At 51.6% G+C, this 24,028-nt stretch overlaps 1 protein-coding gene across 1 annotated transcript in view; it reads left to right on the forward strand.

Moving 5' to 3' along the window:
* Window positions 1-5,457: 5,457 nt before the first annotated feature.
* The window catches only part of LOC147660967 (ubiquitin thioesterase OTUB1-like), a gene marked incomplete at its 5' end in the record, with an annotated part of 32,836 nt that continues 14,265 nt past the window's right edge, over window positions 5,458-24,028 (forward strand). The window contains 2 exons of the mRNA XM_086951406.1: window positions 5,458-5,542; window positions 7,127-7,321. Coding sequence (XP_086807532.1) covers window positions 5,458-5,542; window positions 7,127-7,321 — 280 coding nt within the window. The remainder of the gene's footprint in view (window positions 5,543-7,126; window positions 7,322-24,028) is intronic.

The raw sequence follows: 24,028 nt of genomic DNA on the forward strand, positions 1-24,028 counted from the left end.
CTCCCTCTCCCCCCGCCGTCTCCCTCTCCCTCTCCCCCCGCCGTCTCCCTCTCCCCCCGCCGTCTCCCTCTCCCCCCGCCGTCTCCCTCTCCCCCCGCCGTCTCCCTCTCCCTCTCCCCCCGCTGTCTCCCTCTCCCCCGCCGTCTCCCTCTCTCCCTCTGTCTCCGTCTCCCTCTCTCTCTCCCTCTCTCTCTCCCTCTGTCTCTCCCTCTGTCTCCCTCTCTGTCTCCCTCTCTGTCTCCCTCTCTGTCTCCCTCTCTGTCTCCCTCTCTGTCTCCCTCTCTGTCTCCCTCTCTGTCTCCCTCTCTGTCCCCCCCGCCGTCTCCCTCTCTGTCTCCCCCCGCCGTCTCCCTCTCTGTCTCCCTCTCTGTCCCCCCCGCCGTCTCCCTCTCTGTCTCCCCCCGCCGTCTCCCTCTCTGTCTCCCCCCGCCGTCTCCCTCTCTGTCTCCCCCCGCCGTCTCCCTCTCTGTCTCCCCCCGCCGTCTCCCTCTCCCTCTCCCCCCGCCGTCTCCCTCTCCCTCTCCCCCGCCGTCTCCCTCTCCCTCTCCCCCGCCGTCTCCCTCTCCCTCTCCCCCGCCGTCTCCCTCTCCCCCCGCCGTCTCCCTCTCCCCCCGCCGTCTCCCTCTCCCCCCGCCGTCTCCCTCTCCCCCGCCGTCTCCCTCTCCCCCCGCCGTCTCCCTCTCCCCCCGCCGTCTCCCTCTCCCCCCGCCGTCTCCCTCTCCCCCCGCCGTCTCCCTCTCCCCCCGCCGTCTCCCTCTCCCCCCGCCGTCTCCCTCTCCCCCCGCCGTCTCCCTCTCCCCCCGCCGTCTCCCTCTCCCCCCGCCGTCTCCCTCTCCCCCCGCCGTCTCCCTCTCCCCCGCCGTCTCCCTCTCCCCCCGCCGTCTCCCTCTCCCCCCGCCGTCTCCCTCTCCCCCCTGCCGTCTCCCTCTCCCCCCTGCCGTCTCCCTCTCCCCCCTGCCGTCTCCCTCTCCCCCCTGCCGTCTCCCTCTCCCCCCTGCCGTCTCCCTCTCCCCCCTGCCGTCTCTCTCTCCCCCCTGCCGTCTCCCTCTCCCCCCTGCCGTCTCCCTCTCCCCCCTGCCGTCTCCCTCTCCCCCCTGCCGTCTCCCTCTCCCCCCTGCCGTCTCCCTCTCCCCCCTGCCGTCTCCCTCTCCCCCCTGCCGTCTCCCTCTCCCCCCTGCCGTCTCCCTCTCCCCCCTGCCGTCTCCCTCTCCCCCCTGCCGTCTCCCTCTCCCCCCTGCCGTCTCCCTCTCCCCCCTGCCGTCTCCCTCTCCCCCCTGCCGTCTCCCTCTCCCCCCTGCCGTCTCCCTCTCCCCCCTGCCGTCTCCCTCTCCCCCCGCCGTCTCCCTCTCCCCCCGCCGTCTCCCTCTCCCCCCGCCGTCTCCCTCTCCCCCCGCCGTCTCCCTCTCCCCCCGCCGTCTCCCTCTCCCCCCGCCGTCTCCCTCTCCCCCGCCGTCTCCCTCTCCCCCCGCCGTCTCCCTCTCCCCCCGCCGTCTCCCTCTCCCCCCGCCGTCTCCCTCTCCCCCCGCCGTCTCCCTCTCCCCCCGCCGTCTCCCTCTCCCCCCGCCGTCTCCCTCTCCCCCCGCCGTCTCCCTCTCCCCCGCCGTCTCCCTCTCCCCCCGCCGTCTCCCTCTCCCTCTCCCCCCGCCGTCTCCCTCTCCCCCCGCCGTCTCCCTCTCCCCCGCCGTCTCCCTCTCCCCCCGCCGTCTCTCTCCCCCCGCCGTCTCTCTCCCTCTCCGTCTCTCTCTCCCTCTCCCCCCGCCGTCTTCCTCTCCCTCTCCCCCCGCCGTCTTCCTCTCCCTCTCCCCCTGCCGTCTGTCTCCCTCTCCCCCGCCGTCTCCCTCTCCCCCCGCCGTCTCCCTCTCCCCCCGCCGTCTCCCTCTCCCCCCGCCGTCTCCCTCTCCCCCGCCGTCTCCCTCTCCCCCGCCGTCTCCCTCTCCCCCCGCCGTCTCCCTCTCCCCCCGCCGTCTCCCTCTCCCCCCGCCGTCTCCCTCTCCCCCCGCCGTCTCCCTCTCCCCCCGCCGTCTCCCTCTCCCCCCGCCGTCTCCCTCTCCCCCCGCCCTCTCCCTCTCCCCCCGCCGTCTCCCTCTCCCTCTCCCCCCGCCGTCTCCCTCTCCCTCTCCCCCCGCCGTCTCCCTCTCTCTCTCCCCCTGCCGTCTCCCTCTCCCCCGCCGTCTACCTCTCTCTCTCCCTCTGTCTCCCTCTCCCTCTCTCTCTCCCTCTGTCTCCCTCTCTCTCTCTCTCTCCCTCTGTCTCCCTCTCTCTCTCTCTCTCCCTCTGTCTCCCTCTCTCTCTCTCTCTCCCTCTGTCTCCCTCTCTCTCTCCCCCACCGTCTCCCTCTCCCTCTCCCCCCGCCGTCTCCCTCTCCCTCTCCCCCCGCCGTCTCCCTCTCCCTCTCCCCCCGCCGTCTCCCTCTCCCCCCGCCGTCTCCCTCTCCCCCCGCCGTCTCCCTCTCCCCCCGCCGTCTCCCTCTCCCCCCGCCGTCTCCCTCTCCCCCTGCCGTCTCCCTCTCCCTCTCCCCCCGCCGTCTCCCTCTCTCTCTCCCCCTGCCGTCTCCCTCTCCCCCGCCGTCTCCCTCTCTCCCTCTGTCTCCGTCTCCCTCTCTCTCTCCCTCTCTCTCTCCCTCTGTCTCCGTCTCCCTCTCTCTCTCCCTCTCTCTCTCCCTCTGTCTCTCTCTGTCTCCCTCTCTGTCTCCCTCTCTGTCTCCCTCTCTGTCTCCCTCTCTGTCTCCCTCTCTGTCTCCCTCTCTGTCTCCCTCTCTGTCTCCCTCTCTGTCTCCCTCTCTGTCTCCCTCTCTGTCTCCCTCTCTGTCTCCCTCTCTGTCTCCCTCTCTGTCTCCCTCTCTGTCTCCCTCTCTGTCTCCCCCGCCGTCTCCCCCGCCGTCTCCCTCTCTGTCTCCCCCCGCCGTCTCCCTCTCTGTCTCCCCCCGCCGTCTCCCTCTCTGTCTCCCCCCGCCGTCTCCCTCTCTGTCTCCCCCCGCCGTCTCCCTCTCTGTCTCCCCCCGCCGTCTCCCTCTCTGTCTCCCCCCGCCGTCTCCCTCTCCGTCTCCCCCCGCCGTCTCCCTCTCCCTCTCCCCCCGCCGTCTCCCTCTCCCTCTCCCCCCGCCGTCTCCCTCTCCCTCTCCCCCCGCCGTCTCCCTCTCCCTCTCCCCCGCCATCTCCCTCTCCCTCTCCCCCCGCCCTCTCCCTCTCCCCCGCCGTCTCCCTCTCCCCCCGCCGTCTCCCTCTCCCCCCGCCGTCTCCCTCTCCCCCCGCCGTCTCCCTCTCCCCCCGCCGTCTCCCTCTCCCCCCGCCGTCTCCCTCTCCCCCGCCGTCTCCCTCTCCCCCGCCCTCTCCCTCTCCCCCCGCCGTCTCCCTCTCCCCCCGCCGTCTCCCTCTCCCCCCGCCGTCTCCCTCTCCCCCCGCCGTCTCCCTCTCCCCCGCCGTCTCCCTCTCCCCCGCCGTCTCCCTCTCCCCCCGCCGTCTCCCTCTCCCCCCGCCGTCTCCCTCTCCCCCCGCCGTCTCCCTCTGTCTCTCTCCCTCTCTCTCTCCCTCTGTCTCTCTCTCTCTCCCTCTCCCTCTCCCTCTCTCTCTCTCCCTCTCCCTCTCCCTCTCTCTCTCCCTCTGTCTCCCTCTCCCTCTCTCTCTCCCTCTGTCTCCCTCTCCCTCTCTCTCTCCCTCTGTCTCCCTCTCCCTCTCCCTCTCTCTCTCCCTCTGTCTCCCTCTCCCTCTCTCTCTCCCTCTGTCTCCCTCTCCCTCTCTCTCTCCCTCTGTCTCCCTCTCCCTCTCTCTCTCCCTCTGTCTCCCTCTCCCTCTCTCTCTCCCTCTGTCTCCCTCTCCCTCTCTCTCTCCCTCTGTCTCCCACTCCCTCTCTCTCTCCCTCTGTCTCCCACTCCCTCTCTCTCTCCCTCTGTCTCCCTCTCCCTCTCTCTCTCCCTCTGTCTCCCTCTCCCTCTGTCTGTCTCTCCCTCTGTCTCCCTCTCCCTCTGTCTGTCTCTCCCTCTCTCTCTCCCTCTGTCTCCCTCTCCCTCTCTCTCTCCCTCTGTCTCCCTCTCCCTCTCTCTCTCCCTCTGTCTCCCTCTCCCTCTCTCTCTCCCTCTGTCTCCCTCTCCCTCTGTCTCCCTCTCCCTCTCTCTCTCCCTCTGTCTCCCTCTCCCACCCTCTGTCTCCCTCTCCCACCCTCTCCCACCCTCTGTCTCCCTCTCCCACCCTCTGTCTCCCTCTCCCACCCTCTGTCTCCCACCCTCTGTCTCCCACCCTCTGTCTCCCACCCTCTGTCTCCCACCCTCTGTCTCCCACCCTCTGTCTCCCACCCTCTGTCTCCCACCCTCTGTCTCCCACCCTCTGTCTCCCACCCTCTGTCTCCCACCCTCTGTCTCCCACCCTCTGTCTCCCACCCTCTGTCTCCCACCCTCTGTCTCCCCACCCCAGCTTCCCGGGCACACACACTGCCACCCGAGCACGTCACAGGTCTTTAAAAGAACATTTACTTGTTAATGAGGCTTTTGTTGTGAATAGCCCCCATAGAGCAGAGTGTCTAGGAATGCCTCCTAGTTAGTAGCAGTTAAGTGCTAAGTGCCCGCGACACACCCACCTTTTGCAGACGACACAGTACTGTGTCGGGACACACAGTTTGGAAAGCTCTGCCTTAGCTATTATACAGTGTAGGAGTTTTATCACAGCCCGAGAAATTAACAGAATGTTACGATCTCTTGTGCAATGACTGGTCTCGGTGCAACCCGAATGATAGCTTCACACTGTCTCATAACCACAAGTCTGGCAAGTCAGTGCCCATGTGTACCACACTCATGTAGACCCGGACCAGTGAACATATCTTCCTTTCTGCCTTCTGCTCAGAGTCCCTTTTTCAGGTAGCACCATGCCAGGCTCTGCCTCTGGATCAAGGCAGATTCAAAATCCAGGAAGTGTGCAGACAGGATGGACCCTATCAGGGTTGGCGAGGATCAGCTCTTTTTGGGCTCGAAGTATATATTATTGTGCTCGCAATATAGTAAAACTAAAATGGGAAGAATTGTTTTTCTTTTTGGCCCCAAGTATCAAAGAAGGATTTCGTGTGAAATACTGATTGGAGAGACAAAAGATACCTAGCAATGTGATAGGCCAGTGTGAGGAGCATTTGAATGAACAGTTCAAATAAGATAAGATGGGGCAGTTGAGGGCATGCCATTTTTTCAAAGTTAGTTGAAAATTGGTAATTTTGATTTGTTTACCTATATGAGAAGAAATGAGCATTCTAATTCTAAAAGTAAGCCCTGTGAGGCCAAACCATAACCTAGTATTGCACAAACATCAATTCATTTCAAGCAGAGGTGGGTGTAGGAGAGAGGTTTATTACTGCCTACCTGACAATGCAAGATTTTATTTAGGGGTGAAGGAGATGGACAACATGCAGGCCTTACTGCAGAACATGTCACTCAAAAAGTGAACTCTTGTGTCTTTGTACTTTTGTTTGTGTCTCCAGGTTCAAAATAATAGCAGCCAAAAGCAAAGAGGATCTTGTAAACCAAGGCTTTACAGAGTTCACCATTGAAGATTTCCACAATACAGTAAGTCCCATGGAGAATGGTAGGGGTGTCTGGCAGAGTTGGCGAGGAAGTAGCTTCCATTGTTTATCCTACTGCATTGCTATGTGTTTTATTTTGGCGATTGGCCGTAGTTTTGTGCTCAGTATGTCGAGGGCATTGAATGCTCTTCCATTACACATCAAAACCCTGCCCAATTTGTTGGCCTTTAGGTAGGCATTAAAAACATTGCTCTGCTCTTCCTGTTAAACTTTCTTTCTTGCCTTTTCTCCTGGCTCTGTTTCTTCAGCTAGCACCAAGCACTCTTTTTGGGTATACAAGGACTTCATAAGATTCTCTAACATAACATGCTGCACTATCCGAGAGAACTGTATCTCTCTGTTTCGCAGCATGAATCTTTCTGGATTCACTATGCTGTGCATTATTCTGCAGCATGATTGTTTCCACACTCTTTTCTTGTGTTGTGCTGTTACTTTAATGAAGGGCTTGGACCAGCTGCACCACAGGTTTAATTGCGTCAGCGTTTGATCAGATAGTCTAACAGTTCTCACCTCTCCATTGACCAAAAAATCATATTTAGAAACACAGTACCCTTTAAAGCAAATGTAGAAATCTCTTGGTTTTACTAGATTCCGAGAGCCAAAACTGTACAGCTTGTCACAGTGGTCTCAGATACATAACTGGGAGGACTAGCGCTCTAGAGAAGGTAAGCATCACAGGATAACTGCTTTTACATTTATTAGAAAATGGCTGCTTATGTCCATTAAAGTATGCAAGTTAAGAATTCAGGCCAGTGAAAAGCGTAAAGAGAATTATATTAGGAATTGCTACTTCACTTATGGAAAATGACTGTGGCTCTGTACAACCGCAAGCCCACCCTCACCTGCACCATTACCAACCTACAGTAAGCATTTGAGATGTCACTAATGTGGAATACAAAGAAAGCCCACTAAAGAAATGTACACAAAATCTACAAACCTAGCTAATTCTTAACAGGCGTTGTAACTGGCATTGTAGCAAAGCATGCAGGAAGTAGGTAATCCCAGCTTTTAAGCTGTTGTCTGAGCTAAAACCAATGACTATATGCAATCCTTCTTTGTGGACCAGGAGAAAATTAATTAAGCTGTGACTGCCATTATGCCATGATGGTATGAGGCAAGGCATGATTTTTTGTAGTTGCTTTTTATTGGAGTAGTTGTTCAGGTGTAAGTTCTGAAATTTGAGGGGAGAGGAAAAGAAACTAGGTTCCTCAGCACTTGTGTACACCTAGGACAGTCACCCACCTCAGAGCGCAGAAGATTGAGTTTCATATGTTCTCATTGACTCCCACTGTCATCATCTCGGTCTTGTCAGGTTCATTTTGAGCCAGTGACTGCATACGCCAGCCCCAGATCTCCTCCAAGCTCTTCTGGAATCTAGCACCTGTCACACTCTCATCACTATCCAGAAATTCGATGATCCGCTCATCCTCCTGCAACCTCTTTTATTCAAGCAGTAACCCTAGATGGTAATGGATGTGAGTGTGGGGTGGGGGGAAATGCAGGGGCTGGATACGTGTTTGAATCTGTGACTCCAATGTATTCCTCCAATATGTGTCCTTTCATTCAGTTCATGGACCTCATCGAGCTAGTGGAAAAGCGCATGCCCCTGACCGACCTGCTTGCTGCCTTCAATGACCAAGGCATCTCAGACTACTTGGTGGTGTACCTTCGACTGCTGACCTCAGGCTACCTGCAACGGGAGCACCACTTCTTTGAACACTTCATTGAGGGTGGTCGCACTGTCAAGGAGTTCTGCCAACAGGTAACGTTGCCTTGTGCCTCTCTGTAGCAATGCTAGAGTTTGTAGCAGGAGCTCACTGCAGATACCTCGTGCAACCAAGGCAGTTGCTATATATTGTCATGAGAAAAGTACTTTGCCATCACCCCCCCATGTCCCTTCAGAACAAGTAGCATTTAAGAGGTATATTTTCTCCACTCCGTTATTCCAGGATCCTCTCTCACTTGTTGAAATGTTCTATGCCCTGTGTCACGTTTTTACTCAAGGCTTTTGGTGGACTCACTTTACAAACCCCGAAAGATATGCATTCGTTTTTTGTGCAGAACTTCACTTAGCCAGCAAGGACATCTGAACATAATCTGGTCTGTCCTTGTGCATCTACATTGTTTTGACCTCTGTCAGCATATTGGTAGACTGAGCCTTAGCTTGTGGATCAAACGTGGGGTTTTCTGCCCTACAAGAATATGTAGGGAGTCTGTTGCTAGAGAGCAAACTGCTTGTTAGGGTTGTTTCTTGCAAAAACCATGTATACTCCCTCAGGTTAAAGAACTTTTTATTTCACCATTTTGCTCATGTGGAAATGATTATCTTCGTTCCTGATGGTGTAAGAAATTCCAATAATGACACTTTAGACCCAGAGGTGGCCACAATCCACATAAGGTCTTCATTTTGGAATGGCAAGTGGTGCGATGAATGATCACATAGTTCTTCTAAGGAGCGATTAAGTCATATTCTGGGAAGTATTCTGCTCAATGTCTGTGTGATACTTTCATAGCCCAGCTATTTATTAGGGGCTCACGATAAGTAAAGTCCGATTTTACAGACCTTTAAAGTTAATAAAAAATGTTCAGACTTCACAAAAAATATATGATTGCATTTCAAATAAAAACCTCAATTGCTCACAATGCGAATTAATACCGTATGTGATTAAAACGGGCTTTAAAAAATGTAGTCTTAAATACCATTAAAACAAACAATCCGTCAATATATATGAATTGGTACACTTCACGCTTAACCCACATTTAAAAATCCCCTCAATTTCTTCTAGGAGTCTTGCCAACTCCGACGGGACGTAAAAAATGGGTTAAGTCAATTCTATTTTTTTAAAATTGGAGGCCTCGTTTTTAGATTCAGGAGAGGGTAAGTATGTGGAAATACTGTATCTGCTTGCCATGAATCGCATAAAAAGATAATGGAGCTCTTCTCTATTAAATAAATCAAATCATATTTCTAGGAACCACTTCAACCCTAGAGCACAATTCAAGTTTTTACAGACCCAGTGTTCTTAATATGGAGGCGTCTAGAGAAAACTGCTTTGCAATTACAACCAACTACTCTCCCAGACTCTGAGCCCCTTTAAATCACTATTCACAATTTCATCTCTGCAAAATATAGCAATTTTAGCGTGCATGGAATTTACAATTCCATGCCAAAGTCGTACGGTTTACAGTGTACTTGTACAATGTTCTGAGGTAAATCTGAGTTCCAACTGTATTGCTTGGAATATTGAAGATGTAGATAGACACAACATAATTTTCAAGCATTGCCCTTCAATCAAATTCCAATCCTGTTTTCCACCCATACAGAGGATCTTGCCACCATATAACAGATTGGTTTGCACCATCACTTAAAAAACAGATGGGTAAAGAAGAGCCATCAAAATTGTTACTCAATTTATGTAGCTTGGAAATGATTCATCAAGCCTGTGATTTTAGAATACCGATAAGCATATTCCAGGATGCTTTATTATTAAAATTCATGGCTAAATATCTGTAATAGATTTCCCCCATATTGGAATTACTATTCGGTGTGGTTCCATGGATTCCAGTAATGATTAAGTGGGGGGTACCAGAAGTGAAAAAGGTTAAGAACCACTGGAATATTTTTTAGACCAGAAGCTACTTAAATCTAATTCCACCCATGACCAATTCCCCTGCGGAGTTCTTGCAGTATTGATAATAAAAATTGAGTATTTTCAATTTGTTTAATTTCTCCCAGAGTATGTCATGGATGACCAATTCAAATGCTGTGCAAAAACTGAAAAAAAACAGCAACATAATTTGCCTCTTACTTCCATCGACTAACATACAGTTTTCACAACTAAAGCAGTGGTCCACTATTGAATGACCTGCTTTAAGCCCACCTTACTTAATGGGGATTAATTCATGGATCTCAATCCAATATTTCATGGATTTGAGTATTCTCTTTGTGTAAACCTAAACCCATAAGACTTATAAGTCTATAATTTGACGAAGCAGAGGAATCATCCTCCTTAAAAATTGTTTTTTTATAACTGACCCGTTCCAAGTTTCAGGGAAATGTTCACTTATTATTACATGACTAAATAAAAGCACTTGCTCTCCAGTCAACAGTTGGATTTAATTATGATTGCTAGTAGCTTGTTACATACAGATTGAACTGATTAGTAATTCAGAGTGACCCTTGATCTACATTTCCTCCATGTGTTTATCCAAGAATTGTTTGGATCTATACAAACTACCATGACGTGTTTCCGACCCATGCCGTGCTGAACTAGTCTTCGACACTCGGTGGTATGTTTGGATGAGGTAGTTGATAGCATCTGTTCCCAGTTAGCATTATAAAAGTGCCCGCTTTTCCCCCTATAACATGGACATATATTATGATCTTAACCAAATATATTCCTCCTCTAGCAAGATTTCTTTGGCTATCCTCCTCCTCTACTTTAACCTTCTTGGGTGGTTTTTAAAGTTCTCCTCCAGGGGATACTCATCAATAGTCATAATCTATGAATAATCCCCGCCTATGTGCGAGATCCCGGAGCATATAGAAAATACATATAAATATATATGTATATATATGTGAAAACATATATTTGCTACCTAAACATTTCCCAACTTGCAAATCTGCTGCAAAATTACATAAATTAACATACACACAGTAGTACTCTCCCAACCCCTAAGGAAGAGGGAGAGAGTAGTAAACTTCTCCAGTATTAGGGGTGTCTTTCATAGATTCACATGCTTGAATATTCCCCGTCGTCGAAGTGGGAGTCTCACGGTACATAAACTAGCAATAAATGCTAAAATATACATAAATGTGAGAACATAACATACAAAAAAACTAGAAGTAAATACACAACTGAACCTCTAAAACAATTCCTCCATAGGAATGCATGGTAGAGAAAGAAAACACTAGTAACATATCACTGTCATTATGTTAGTCCACACTACAGCCAATCAGGCGCCAGCACCCTCTAGAACCTTCTCCTCAGAAGCTCAAGCCCTCAGATTTTCTACCGCACGTCGTGTGAAGGGAGTCTCCCTGAGCTCTGCTCAGTTTTTTCCTCTACTGCTTCTTGTTTCCAGAACTTTCATCATGTCAAGTAAGAAGTCTTTATTCCGACCTTGCTCTTCATGTGGGAAATTGCGTCTTTTTAAAGAAGACCCGAACAAGAAATGTATTTATTGTCTCTATCCTGAGCATGAAGTTGGCAGCTGCAAGTTTTGTAGAACCTTTTCTAACAAAACTCTGATGGAGAGAGAGTGTCGTCTCCTCCTTTGCTCCAACGTCTTAAAGACCAGGATTCTGTTCTGTCTGATGCTGAGAGTTTTCAATCTAGACCCTTATCTTCAGCCTCTAAGCGTGGCATTGTGCAGGATATGCCTTCTCCTTTTTTTAAAAAGAAGATACTGGCCCTACCTTTGGCCTCTGTGGTGTCCACACAAGCACCTACTACGGCTGCGCCCACGAGACCTGGCTCTCAGGCGTCTTCTGATGCCTCACAGCGTGTTTCCACACCTAAACATGCTTCGTCGACGGGAGCATCTACGAGCGTTCCGCCGATGAGATCTGCAGTCTATACATCGTCGACGACACTGACGACGACGTCAGCTTTTAGCTCGTCGACAACGAGCTCGTCGACGACCTCTACATTGACGAGAGTTTCTTTGGCTTTTCAGACTGTCTCGTCGATGATTCCTATCACCTCGTCGACGAAGAAACCATCATCGTCGACGAAATCCATCAAAAAGTCTTCGTCGTCGACGAAGACACCGTCGACGAAGACTCTGTCGACTAAACCATCGTCGAGAACTCCGTCTACAGGGGTGACTACTGCGTCGACGACTTCGTCTGCGGTTATGTCAACTAAAAAAGTTCCGTCGATGACAGCACTGTCGACGACGGCTTCGTCTACGAGCCTACCGTTGATGCTGGATTCATCAAAGTCATCTTCGACGACGGCCATTTCAGCACCGTCAACGATAACGTCGACAACACCGTCGACGGTGGCACCATCTTCTTTTGCCTCTTTGCCCCTTGTGCCTCTATCTACTTCAGTTTCTGCATCCATTGGCACTGATTCGTCACACCATCGCCGTCCACTGTCGTGCCACCAGTTGTCTGCTCCAGATCTGCAGCCTCCATCACCTATGTTTGCCACTACCTCTGACCCTGACTCTGACTCTGGTAATGATGTGAATGACACTTTCTGAGCGGCTCACAGTCCGTCTGATCTCATCAAATGTCAAGATTCCGGTAGTGATAACGAAGGCGGCGACCAGGAGTCTCACGCTGAAGACCAGTTCGTTCAAGTTCCAATGGCTACTTTGCCTTTGATTTCGAATCTCCAGCATATGCTGGACAACTACAACCGGCGTTTTCCACCAACGCCTCAAGGTACTCCTAGACTGTTACCTGCTGCGACTGCGACTGCTCCGCCAACTACTCCACCGCCTTTGCCTCAGACGCCTTCTCCTCAGGTTCAAACGTCGGTCAAGATTCACACTACTGTGTATCCTCAGGATGCGGATGATGAGGCAGTTCCAGAACAGGAGGACGGAGAGGTCCACGATGACACAGATAATGAGGATGCCCCAACCGGCATGGCAGAGTGGGACAACTACCAAATGCAGACGCCATCTCCTCAACCAGGAGAATCTGGAGATTCCCCTCCAGTCGATATTGCCAGTTTTCATCTTTTGATGGATCGAGCGGCTCAGCGCTTTAATTTGAATTGAATTTAAAAACATTTATATAGCGCGCTTATATCACGCGGTTTCATGGCGCTTTTAGATTGCGAAGAGACAGCAGGAGCAGAGGAAGTTTAAACAGCGAAGGCTCGGGAGAAGAGTAGGGTTTTGAGGCTTTTCCGAAACTCTGTGTAAGAGGATGTCATACGGAGTTCCACAGGGAGGGAGTTCCAAAACACAGGGGCGAGAACTGCAAATTTTGTTCCACCAGCCTTTTTCTTTTTAAATCGGGGGACAGTTAGAAGTGCCAAGTGGGTGGAGTGGAGCTCTCTGCCCGGGGTGTAAGGCTTAATAGCAGAGCAGATGAACTCCGGAGCGGTACCCATTTTGGCCTGAAAAGTGAGGCAGCCGAGCTTAAACATGGCTCGCTCCTTCATCGGCAACCAGTGGAGTGCCTGCAATAGAGGGGTGGCATGATGGAATTTGGGCAGGCCGTGGATCAGGCGGGCAGCCTGATTCTGCACTAGTTGCAGACGGTGACTGGCATAAGCGGGTGCGCCATTGTAGATGTTACCGTAGTCTAGGCGCGAGAGCACCATTGCCATCACTATAATCTTTAGGGCAGGGAGGGAAAAGAAGCGGGAGATCTTCCTAATAGTTCTAAGGGAGAAAAAACAAGAAGAGACAACAGAACTCACCTGTGAGTGGACAGAAAGTGAGGGGTTAAGAAAGATTCCTAGGGTTTTGACTTTGGGAACAGGAAGTGGGGGGACACCGAGTGAGAGGGGCCAGTGAGAAGGGGACCAAGGACTGCAACCACCTCCGGTCAAGACTAATTCCGTCTTGTCCGGATTAAGTTTGAGGTGGTTGCAGTTCATCCAATCCTGGATGAACAACATAACAGATTGGGCGTTCTGAAAAGATGAGGGGGAATGAGAAAGGTTGAAAATTAGCTGGAGGTCATCGGCGTAATTAAACACCGTGACCTCAAGCTGCTGCAACATAAAAATGAGGGGGAAGATGTATAAATTAAACAAAAGAGGGGAAAGTGAAGAGCCTTGGGGGACCCCGCACACAACCTTACGAGAGGCAGCAGTGAAGCCAGTAAGATGGACCGCCTGAGCCCTGTCACTCAGGAAGGACTCAAGCCAGGCGAAGGCTAGGCCCTCTATGCCCGCCGCCCTGACACGGGTGAGAAGGATGGAATGGTCCACTGTGTCAAAAGCGGCGGACAGGTCTAAAAGAATGAGGGCCTGCGGGAGGTTGATGTCAATGCCCTCGCGTAGGCTGTCCATCACTGAGATCACTACCTTTTCCGTGGAGTGGAGGGGGCGAAAGCCCGCCTGCCGGGAGGAGAGGCAGTGGTTGGTTTCCACGTGGGTACTCAGGGTGCTGGTTACGTGAGTTTCTAGGACTTTGCCCAGGTAAGGTAGGAGGGAGATGGGACGGTAGTTGGAAGGGGATGAGGGGTCAGCACCGGCCTTTTTTAAGATAGGGATGACCGCTGCGAATTTGTGGGGGGTGGGAACCACTCCCTTACTGAGTAAATCATTCAGAAGAGTAAGGGGTGGGGAGGGACATGCTAGGAAGATTTCTCTCAGGATATGAGCAGGGGCAAAGTCCAGGGGGGAACCTGACTTCACCCTTTGAAGCAGAGGGAGGAGCGTGGCTTTGGTCAGGGGGGGGAATGGAAGTTAGTTTGGAGATGGCAGCAGGGGGGAGGGGTTGGTAAATGTGGGTGATGGGAGAGGAATGTTAGCCTTGATCTTTGCGACCTTATCAACGAAATAGTCGTTGAGTGAGTCGCAAAGAGGTTGGGAAGGGGGGATCGAGGCCGTGGCTCTGTTGGATGAGGCGAGCTCGTGCACCGTGGCGAAGATTTCTCTAGATTGTGACTCCGCTGACAATATCCTGTTGGAATAAAACAGGGTCTTGGCCTCCAGGATGCCTTGCTTATATTCCTTGAGTACAGAGAGATAAGGGATTTTTCGGGCAGGGCAGTATGCTCTTCTCCATGCTCGCTCTGCTCTGCGCGCGGCCAGCTTCTTCTCCTTGAGGTCAGGAGTGAACCAACGGTTAGCGGCGTGGGCTCGCTTAATCGTGATCCGCCTCAGGGGGGCAAAGTCGTCGCCTGCTTGGGTCAACCAGTTGTTAATGGTGGCCAGCTGGACGGGGGCGGCGAGGCCGGTAAGATCAGTGCTGGAGTTGACCAGGGAAGAGCAGAGAGATGGCATATCCACTTTGCCCCATTTTCTAACCTAGGTGTTCTTGGGGAAGGGAGGCTTGATGGCTGGGGCTAAGGCAAGGGAAAAGGAAATTAAAAAGTGGTCAGACCAAGGGCAAGGAGAAATAATGGGGGAAGTGATGGGGATGTTCAGGGTCCAGACCTGATCGAGCGAGTGGCCATGGGCATGGGTGGGGCTATGGATGTGAGGGGTAAAGTTGAGACTAAGCATAAGGTCAGTAAACTCTTTAGAGAGGGGACTTTCGGCAGGGTCGTTAGGCCAGAAGTTAAATTGCCGAGGACACAGAGAGAGGATGACTGTTTCCTCTACGACTTCAAAAATCAGCCTTTCAAACCAGTCCACACGATTCCAATAATCTATTTCATATGGAAGGAGGGAGTTAAGCTCATGCAGGCTCCGAACTCGTTACCTGCCCAAGTACCGCGCCTTGAAAAGAAATTTAAGGCCCCAACTGGTTCACCAGCATGCCTGGTCTCTCATCCTAAGCCGGATTCGGTTGTGACTCAAGCGGCACAGCGCCGGGCCCGTAATCCAGCGTCTCCAGTCACCGCGCCTCCAGATAGAGCGGGTCGGTGCCTAGACGCCATTGGACGGAAATTCTCAACCATGGCTTCCACTACAGTACGGGCGGCGAATGCCTTAGCCATCTTGGGCCGCTACGACCGGCAGATGTGGTCGGACATATCTGCCCTGGTCAACCTCATTTCGGACGCTTCCAAGGCTGATGCTCTGCAGCTCATCCAGGACGGACAGAGAGCATCTGAAGAGATGATTGACTGCGCATTCGATATTGCGGGCACTGGTTTCCGTCCGCTTGCTAGTGCGACTGCCTTACGACGCCAGGGTTGGTTGAAGTCCACCTCTTTCCGGCAGGAAGTCCAGTCCAAGATCCTGGATATGCCTTATGATGGTGAATCGCTCTTTGGTTCCCACATTGATGACGCTTTGGAGTCCATTAAAAAGGACACTGAATACGGCAAGATCACTGGGCACTTTACAATTTCGGAAACCGTCCTTTCGAGGTGCACGCGGACGCTGCACTTCAACTTTTCGAGGAGGACAATCTCTATCGCTCCTACAATCAGAGCAACCAACGTTACTCTTCCAATCAACAGCAATCCAATCGACAGCAGTCCTCAAAGCCTTACAGGGGAAAGTCATCCTATCAAGGATCAACTCCCAAACGCCAATGACTTTTGCCATCCCCAAAGTGTTGGAGGTCGAATCTCTCTGTTTTATTCTCAGTGGTCCTCCATCACCACAGACCGCTGGGTTCTGGGCATTCTGATGAAAGGTCATACCTTAGAGTTCGTCAAGATTCCTCCTCATACCCCACCGTCTGGCCCGCCTCCTCCCCATCTCGAGGAGCTTTACCATCAAGTCCGTCTTCTTTTTCAGAAGGGTGCAGTCGAAGTGGTTCCAGTGTCTCAGAGAGGGGAGGGTTTTTACTCTTGATTCTTCCTCATACTCCAGAAGATGGGAGATTGGCGTCCAATTCTGGATTTGAGAGCTCTAAACCGATACCTAAAGAGTCAATCTTTCTGCATGCTGACACTACTGGAGATTCTGCGTGTTCTGGCCAGCGGGGATTTTATGACCACCATAGATCTTCAAGACGCATATTTTCATGTCTCAATTCTCCAACAGCATCGCAGGTACCTGCGCTTCAAGGTGGGGCAGACACATTATCAGTTCAAGGTGCTGCCTTTCGGACTCCGCTCCGCCCCTCGTGTGTTCACAAAGGCGTTGGCTCCTGTGGTGGCTCACCTACGCCTCTGAGGCGTCCACATTTTTCCATACTTGGACGATTGCCTCCTCAAGTCTCAATCACGCCATCAACTAAGCCAAGGCACTCGTCTTTGTCAGGAAGTGTTTCAATCCCTCGGCTTGACCATCAATGTCGACAAGTCACAGTTTGCACCAGTGCAAACCAGGATTTTCTTGGGAGCGATCTTGGACACTATGCTTTCAAAGGTGTTCGTTTCCCACGAACGACAACAGAAAATCCTCCGCCTAGTGTCTCTCATTCAATCAAAGCAGTCAGTTTCTGTCCAGACGTTAAAGTCATTTCTGGGGATGGCTCACCTTGACGGCAGTGCCCCTGCCGAGCGTTTCAAACATCCTGGCAGACTCCCTCAGCAGGTCCACATCGTCGACACATGAATGGGAGCTGCATCAGCCGACTCTGGATCTTGTGTTTCATCGATGGGGTCGCCCACCGCTAGACCTCTTTGCGACACCAGAGAATCCCAAATGCCCGTCTTACGCAAGCATGCTCAAAAACGACGATGTTCCGCATCTCCTGCCTCCAGAAGAAGGAAGGAAGGAAGAAGATCTCCATTGAAGTCGCCGTCTAAGAGGCCCAGACGCTCTTCTGGATCACCATCGCGACGTTGAAAGTCTCAGTCGCAGCCAAGTAAGTCAATGTCGAGACGCCACATTTCGGGCTCGAAGTCTGTGGCTGCTGATGTGTCCAAGTGTCCGTCGATGTTGAGGATTCTGTCGACGTCGAGACACTCTCCGCCGCCATCGAGGGAGTCAGCTTAGAGAGTTATGACGCCTTCCAGATTGCCGCCGTCGAGAGGGTCGTTGAGATCCCACCATTGGACGCCGAGGAGTTCGACATCTAGGCGACGTCAAGAGGAGTCGCCGTCGACATGACGTCTAAGAAGGTTGTCGTCGACACAACTTCGAAGGTAGTCGTTGACAGGACGCCATGGAGGTATGCCTTCGACTCGACGTCGAGGTCACCGACTCGACGCCGAAGATCGCAGTCGAGATCGCCAAGGCGTGTACGATCGAAGTAGAGAGCATCAAGGCCCCGTTCAACGCCATTGGTCACACAAACTACGTCGAAGCTTTCGCAGTCAAGGGAACAGGACACAGTGATTGTGGAGTCTCCTGGCTCCAGGTCATCAGGGGACAGATCTTCATCTCCTCACTTGAACATCGTGGAGATCTCTCCAGAAGCGTCCCCCAGATCTGCGGACGGATCACGCAGTGTGTCATCTCACCGTCCTCAGGGTGCTGTTTCGGGCGGTCGCAGTAGCCCGGGCTCGGATTACTCCCGCACGTTCTCTCAGTCTGCTCAGAGGACAAGCACTCCAGTCAGGCCGACTAAATCTCCTCCACGGAGGCCACGTTCTTCACCCAGACCAAGATCTCCTACCAGATCACGCTCTCTGGTATGGCCCAGAGCACCTGCCAAGACCTTCCCCCAGACCAAGATCTCCGCCTAGACATCTGTCTAGATCCAGGGGTCGGCACAGCCATCGAGACAGGTCTCATCACAGAGGACGCACTAGATCTCCAACTTGGTCCTCTTCCACAAGGTCTACGGTCCGGGACTATTCTCCGACCTTCTCCTCCACTCCTCTGTCAAGAGTCTCGCCTATTGATGACATCGCAACCTTCACAGATGTGCTGGGCAGGGGAGCAAAGAAGCTGAACATCTCTCTGCCTATTCCTGTGGTCCCTACTTCTATAATTTTCAACACACTTAATCACCTGACAGCACCTATACCTCTGCTGCCTCTGGTGCCTAGCTTCCTTGAACCAGCAATGGCTACCTTCCTTACGCCTGCAGTGGTAGGTTCTGTTCCATCAAGGCTTGCCAAGAATAAAACGCACCCGCAGAGGACCCCTTGTTCCTAAGATCGGACCCTCCGGCTGATTGTTATCGTGGCGGCTGCCATGAAGTCTCATTCAGCCTCTACCTCATCTTCGGTACCCCCAGAGAAGGACAGCAAACGAATGGATTCGTTTGAAAGGAAGGTATGCAGCACCTCTGCTTCACATATGAAGGTGGCCTGTGCTTCTGCTCTACTTGGGAGGTACAATAGGTCCCTCTGGGACTCCCTTACTCGCTTCGCAGAGAAGCTTTCGAAAGAAGACCAACAGGATTTTGTCAATCCTACAGGAGGGAGGACTAGTAGCCAACCAGGTCATTAGTGCTGCAGCAGATGCCTCTGACCTCGCAGCCCATGGCTACTCCCATGGCATCTGTTCACGACGTTCGGCGTGGCTCTGCCTCACAGGCCTCAAACAGGATGCTCAAAAGAAAATCTTGAACCTCCCCTTTAATTGTTCTTCTCTCTTTGGTCCACACGCTGACGATGAAATTACCAAAATGAAATCTGAAATGGACACTGTGAAGGCTGTGGGTTTTGAAAATCGTAAGGAATTTAAAAAGCGCTTTCGTCAGAGGGATAAGCGTCCTTACCAGCAGAGGGTTCAAACCCCTCAATGGTCTTCCCAAACTCAACAGAAAACACAATTTCAGCAGAGACGTCCTGGCAGAGGCAACAATAACCAGCAGCAGTCTGCCTCCAAACAGCCACGCAAGCCCTGAGCTGTTGCTTCCTCCTCAACTGTTCGCCACTCCAGTGGGAGAGAGTGTTTCTCATCATCTGGAAGAGTGGAGATCCATAACAAAGGACAGATGAGTGCTGAATATTGTGCTGCATGGTTACTTGCTGAGGTTCAAGTCCCCTCCTCCGCAGATTTCTCCTCAAGTAAAGCTACTTCCCCATTTTCACAGTCAGCTGCTGCAGGACGAAGTCTCTGCCCTCCTCAAGAAGAAGGCTATAGAGGAGGTTCCTTCCATGCAGAGGACTCGAGGAGTCTACTCCCGCTATTTTCTTGTCCAAAAAAGAGGAGCAGTCAAAGAATACAGGCCCATTCTAGACCTACGACTACTAAACAGATTTATCCGTAAAGAAAAATTCTGCATGCTAGCCCTGCATCAGATCTTTCCCCATCTCCCATCAGGGGGACTGGATGTGTGCCATCCACATGCAGGACGCTTACTTTCACATACTTGTCTCAGTGAGGCACCGAAAGTTTCTCAGGTTTCAGATCGGGCGCCAGTACTACCAGTATCGAATGCTTCCGTTTGGCATCAAATCCGAGCTACGGACATTCTCAAAGGGCAAGGCGGTGGTGGCTGCTTTTCTCCACAGGCGGAAGATCTTCGTCTATCCTTATCTAGACGATTGGCTGCTGAAAAGCTCCACTCCGGCTCTGCTTCAAGACCATCTTTCGTTCTGTCTCAACCTGATGAACTCATTGGGGTTGAAGGTCAACTTCAAGAAATCAGTACTCAATCCTTCCCAACGGATTCATTACCTGGGCGCTTCCCTGAACTCCGTTCAAGCAAGCGTGTGTCCTTCGGAGGAGAGATTGTCATCCATGCTTCTGAAGTGTCATCTTCTACTGGACAATCAGTCCCACAGCCAGACAAGTGTCCTCTCTCCTGGGATCGATGGCCTCGTGCATCTACATCGTGCCCAATGCACGCCTTCACATGAGGCCTCTGCAGCAGGCTCTCGAGGACCAATGGTCTCAGAGGTCAGGTCACTGGGAGGACCGTGTCTCTCTTCCACAAGGTTCCAACAACTCAATCAACTGGTGGATGAAACGCTCCAACCTTCTCCAGGGAGTTCCATTCCATCGCCCTCCTCCATCTCAGTCAGTGATCACGGATGCCTCTCTTCAAGGCTGGCGAGCTCATATGGACCAGCTTCAGGTTATTATTATTATTATTATTTTTTACATTTGTATGGCGCTCAGCTACCCAACAAGGGTTTCCCGGCGCCTATGACATTAGGTTGGACTAAGGTATAAGCAGAGTTGGATTTTAGCTCAGTTGTTTCTGGAAAAGCCAGGTTTTACATATTTCCGGAAGCTAGCGTAGTTTTCCTCTTTCCGGATATGTAGGGGGAGTGTGTTCCACAGAATTGGCCCTCTGACAGAAAACGATCTGCCGCCAGTTCTTTGCAGTCTAAAACTGGGAACAGCGAAATTTGCTGCAGTTTGGGAGCGTAGGTTTCTTGTTGGTAGGTAAGGGGTGGCTAACGCTTGTAGATAGGTAGGTGCCGTTTTGGTTTTGATCTTAAACATGTAGCTCAGGGTTTTGAAGCTAATCCGGTGTTCAATCCTGAGCCAATGTAGATCGTTCAGGTATTTTGATATTCTTTCAGACTTTGGTATTCTGCACAAGAGTCTTGCGGCTGAGTTTTGGATCATTTGGAGTCGCTTGATCACTGTTAGATTTGAGCTCAGGTAGAGGATGTTTCCGTAGTCAATACGCGATGTTATTAGTGCGTTGATTACGGTTTTTTGTGTGGCAAGGGGCAGCATCCATGTGATTTTTTTCAGCCATTTTATTATGGTGAAGCATAGGCCTGCAACTTTGTTTGCCTGCTGTTCCATTGACAGAGCATTGTCAATAATGACTCCTAGATTTCTTACCTGTGTTGCTGGAGAGGGAAGGGTACCCAACTCAGGGGGCCAATGGGAGGAATTCCAGAGCTCCTTATTTTTGCCTAGTAGGAGGATTTCGGTTTTATCACCGTTTAATTTTAACTGGTTGGTGGTCATCCAGTTGAAGATTTTCTGGTTCAAGGCCTCTGGTCCGAAGAAGAGCGAGGCTACCACATAAACTTCCTCGAGCCGTTCATCTGGCGCTCAAATCTCTTTACCCGTCTCTGCGCACCAACTACATCCAAGTTCAGACGGACAACACGACAACCATGTTCTATCTGAACAAGCAGGGAGGCACCAGGTCAAGAGTACTATCCCTGGAAGCGCAGGCCATCTGGCACTGGCTCCTGGAAAGAGGTCTATCCATCGTGGCAGTTAATCTTCCAGGAATACAAAATGTCCAAGCGGACTGCCTAAGCAGAGACTTCGTAGAAGCGCACGATTGGGTGCTCAACGAAGAAGTTGCGCAGGAGGTCTTTCATCTATGGGGCGTACCAGACATAGATTTGTTCGCAGACGCCGCAAATGCAAAATGCCCCGTCTTCGCGTCCAGGTTCCCCCAACAGAGCTCACGGGGGAACGCACTTTTGATCAGCTGGTTGCAGACATTGCTGTACGCCTTTCCTCCCCTGCCTCTGATCCCGGCGGTGATTCAGAAATTGTACAGGACCAACACCAGGATAATCCTGATAGCGCTGGAGTGGCCAAGCCAGTGGTGGTACCCGGATCTCCTCCAGCTGTCGGAAGTCCCGCACGGGCGACTCCCTTGCCGTCCAAACTTGTTGACCAAGGACCAGGGGAATGTGTTTCATCTCAACCTCCCTTCCCTTCGCTTGACGGCATGGCTCCTGAGGTCATACTGTATGGACACTTAGACCTCCCAGCAGACTGCATGAACATTCTGAAAGAAGCCAAGAGACCATCCACTAGGAAGTCTTATGCTTTCAAGTGGAAGAGGTTTTTCATATGGTGTCTTGACAGCTCTCTTGACCCTATCCACGGTCAGGAGCAGGTGATTCTACCCTATCTGTTGCATTTAGCAAGGTCAGGCCTCAAGCACCCCTCCATCAGGGTTCACTTAACGGCGATCACAGCCTATAGGAAGTCACCTACTCAGACATCATTCTTCCTTATGCCTGTGGTTAAAGATTTCTTAGAGGGGCTTAAGAAAGTGTTTCCACCAGTGAGGTCCCCCTCTCCTCCCTGGAAGCTTAACATCGTACTTACTAAGCTGATGGGTGCTCCTTTCGAGCCTATACATAAGGCTTCTTTGCAGCACTTGACCTGGAAAGCCACCTTTTTAGTGGCAATTACCTCCGCCCGTAGGGTTAGCGAAATCCAGGCCCTGTGTTGTAAGGAACCGTATACAGTGTTTCACGCCAACAGGGTGGTACTGAGGACACACCCAGGTTTTCTGCCTAAGGTAGTCTCAGACTTTCATATCAACCAGTGTATCACCCTACCTAGCTTTTTTCCTCAACCTACCACTCCCCCGGAGTGGTCTTTACACTCTCTAGACCTCCGGAGGGTTCTGTAGTTTTACCTGGCTAAAACCTTTCCACTTGGGAAATTTGACCGGCTTTTTGTTAATTATGGAACCACTAATACCGGTCTGTCCGCTTCAAAAAGATCTATTTCTCGCTGGATAGTCTCTTGTATAGCTCTGTCTTATCAACTAGCTAACAAGGCTTTACAGCTGTGGTTCCCAAACTGTGCGCCGCGGCGCCCCGGTGCGCCGTAATGAGGTGCCAGGGGCGCCGCGCACACTATCTGTAATTTTGGCCATCACAGGGAGCAGCGCTGCTCCCCTGTGAGAGGCCTCACCCCTGCTGCTGGAGGCACCTCGCACTCCTCCAGGAGCACAAGAGCAGCCCCTCCCGCCCATTGTCATTCAGTATGCCGCTGATTGCCACTTACTGAATGACAATGGGGCAGTCTGGGGGTGTGACACCATGTGGCGAACTCCTCCTGCTTCAGAGTACAGAAGGGCATTCTGTACGATAAACGCTGCAACGTTAGAAAACACTTCATTTAAGGAGCCTGTAAAATAAGTTTAAAAGAACACTGTCCTGTCATTTTAGAAGTGAAGTATTTTCAATTTTGTATTCAACAAAGCCATGGTTACTCCTTTTTTTTTTTTTTAAGGAACTAGCAACCATTAACAAAGCCACTAGTCCTGGCTTGTTGGGGTGTAATGATACTTGCTGTATTATATATCTGGATGCAATGACAGAGACAACATAATACCAGTGAGGCAGAACACTATGCTAAGTGCATATTTTTAGCCTAGGTGTTTTAAGCTGCGCTCTTAATTACGTCAAACACCCCCTTTGAAGAGACCCCCCCCCCAGTTTTTTTACACCGCTTAAAGCCCTGGAAACAACACCATGTTACAGTAACCTCACATCCTGGCACTGTGCATCATGCATGACTTCTACGTTTTCAGTCTGCCTATGTGCATAGTGAACTCTCCACCAGCCCACCCCTTGCTTTAGTTCATTCTTGATGGGACTCTTCTGCCTGCCACTCTGCAAACAAAGGCTCAGCTCATAATGTGAAAAGGTGGGTGAGTAAATAAGTGAAGGAATGTCTGAATGGATTACTGAAAGGATGAATGCATGAATGAAAGGGGGAATGGATAGATAATGAAAGAAAGGATGGACGGATGAGTGAATGAATGGAAGTATGGATGAGAGAAAATGTAAATAGATGGATGTATGGGTGGAAGGGTAGATCTATGGGTGCAAGGGTAGATGGATGGGTAAAAGTGTGGATGGGTGTGTGAAAGGATGGATGGATGAGTGAAAGGGCAGCTGATGGGCGAGTGAATTGGTGGATGGGTGTGTGAAAGGATGGATGGATGGATGGGTGGATGAATGAAAGGGTAGATGATGGGCAAGTGAATGGGTGGATGGATGAATTGATAAGTGAAATGGTGAATGGATGGATGAGTGAAAGGGTGGATGTAAGGATTGATGAGTTAGTGAAAGGGGGTAGATGGACCAAAGGATGGATGGATAGATGAGTGAAGTGAAAGGGTGGATGGATGAGAGAACGGATGGCTGGATGAGAGAACGGATGGTTGGATGAGTGAAAGAATGGATGAGTAATAGGATCAATGGATGGATTCATGAATGGATGAGTAAATGGGTGGGTAGATGGATGGATAAGTGAAAGGGGGATGGAGAGAGAAAGGGAGGATGAATGACTGAAAGGGTGAATGGGTGGAAGGATAAATGACTGGGTGAATGGATGAGTAAGTGAATGGG

This window comes from Lissotriton vulgaris, unplaced genomic scaffold, assembly GCF_964263255.1.
Source record: "Lissotriton vulgaris unplaced genomic scaffold, aLisVul1.2 SCAFFOLD_1305, whole genome shotgun sequence".
NCBI lineage: Eukaryota > Metazoa > Chordata > Amphibia > Caudata > Salamandridae > Lissotriton > Lissotriton vulgaris.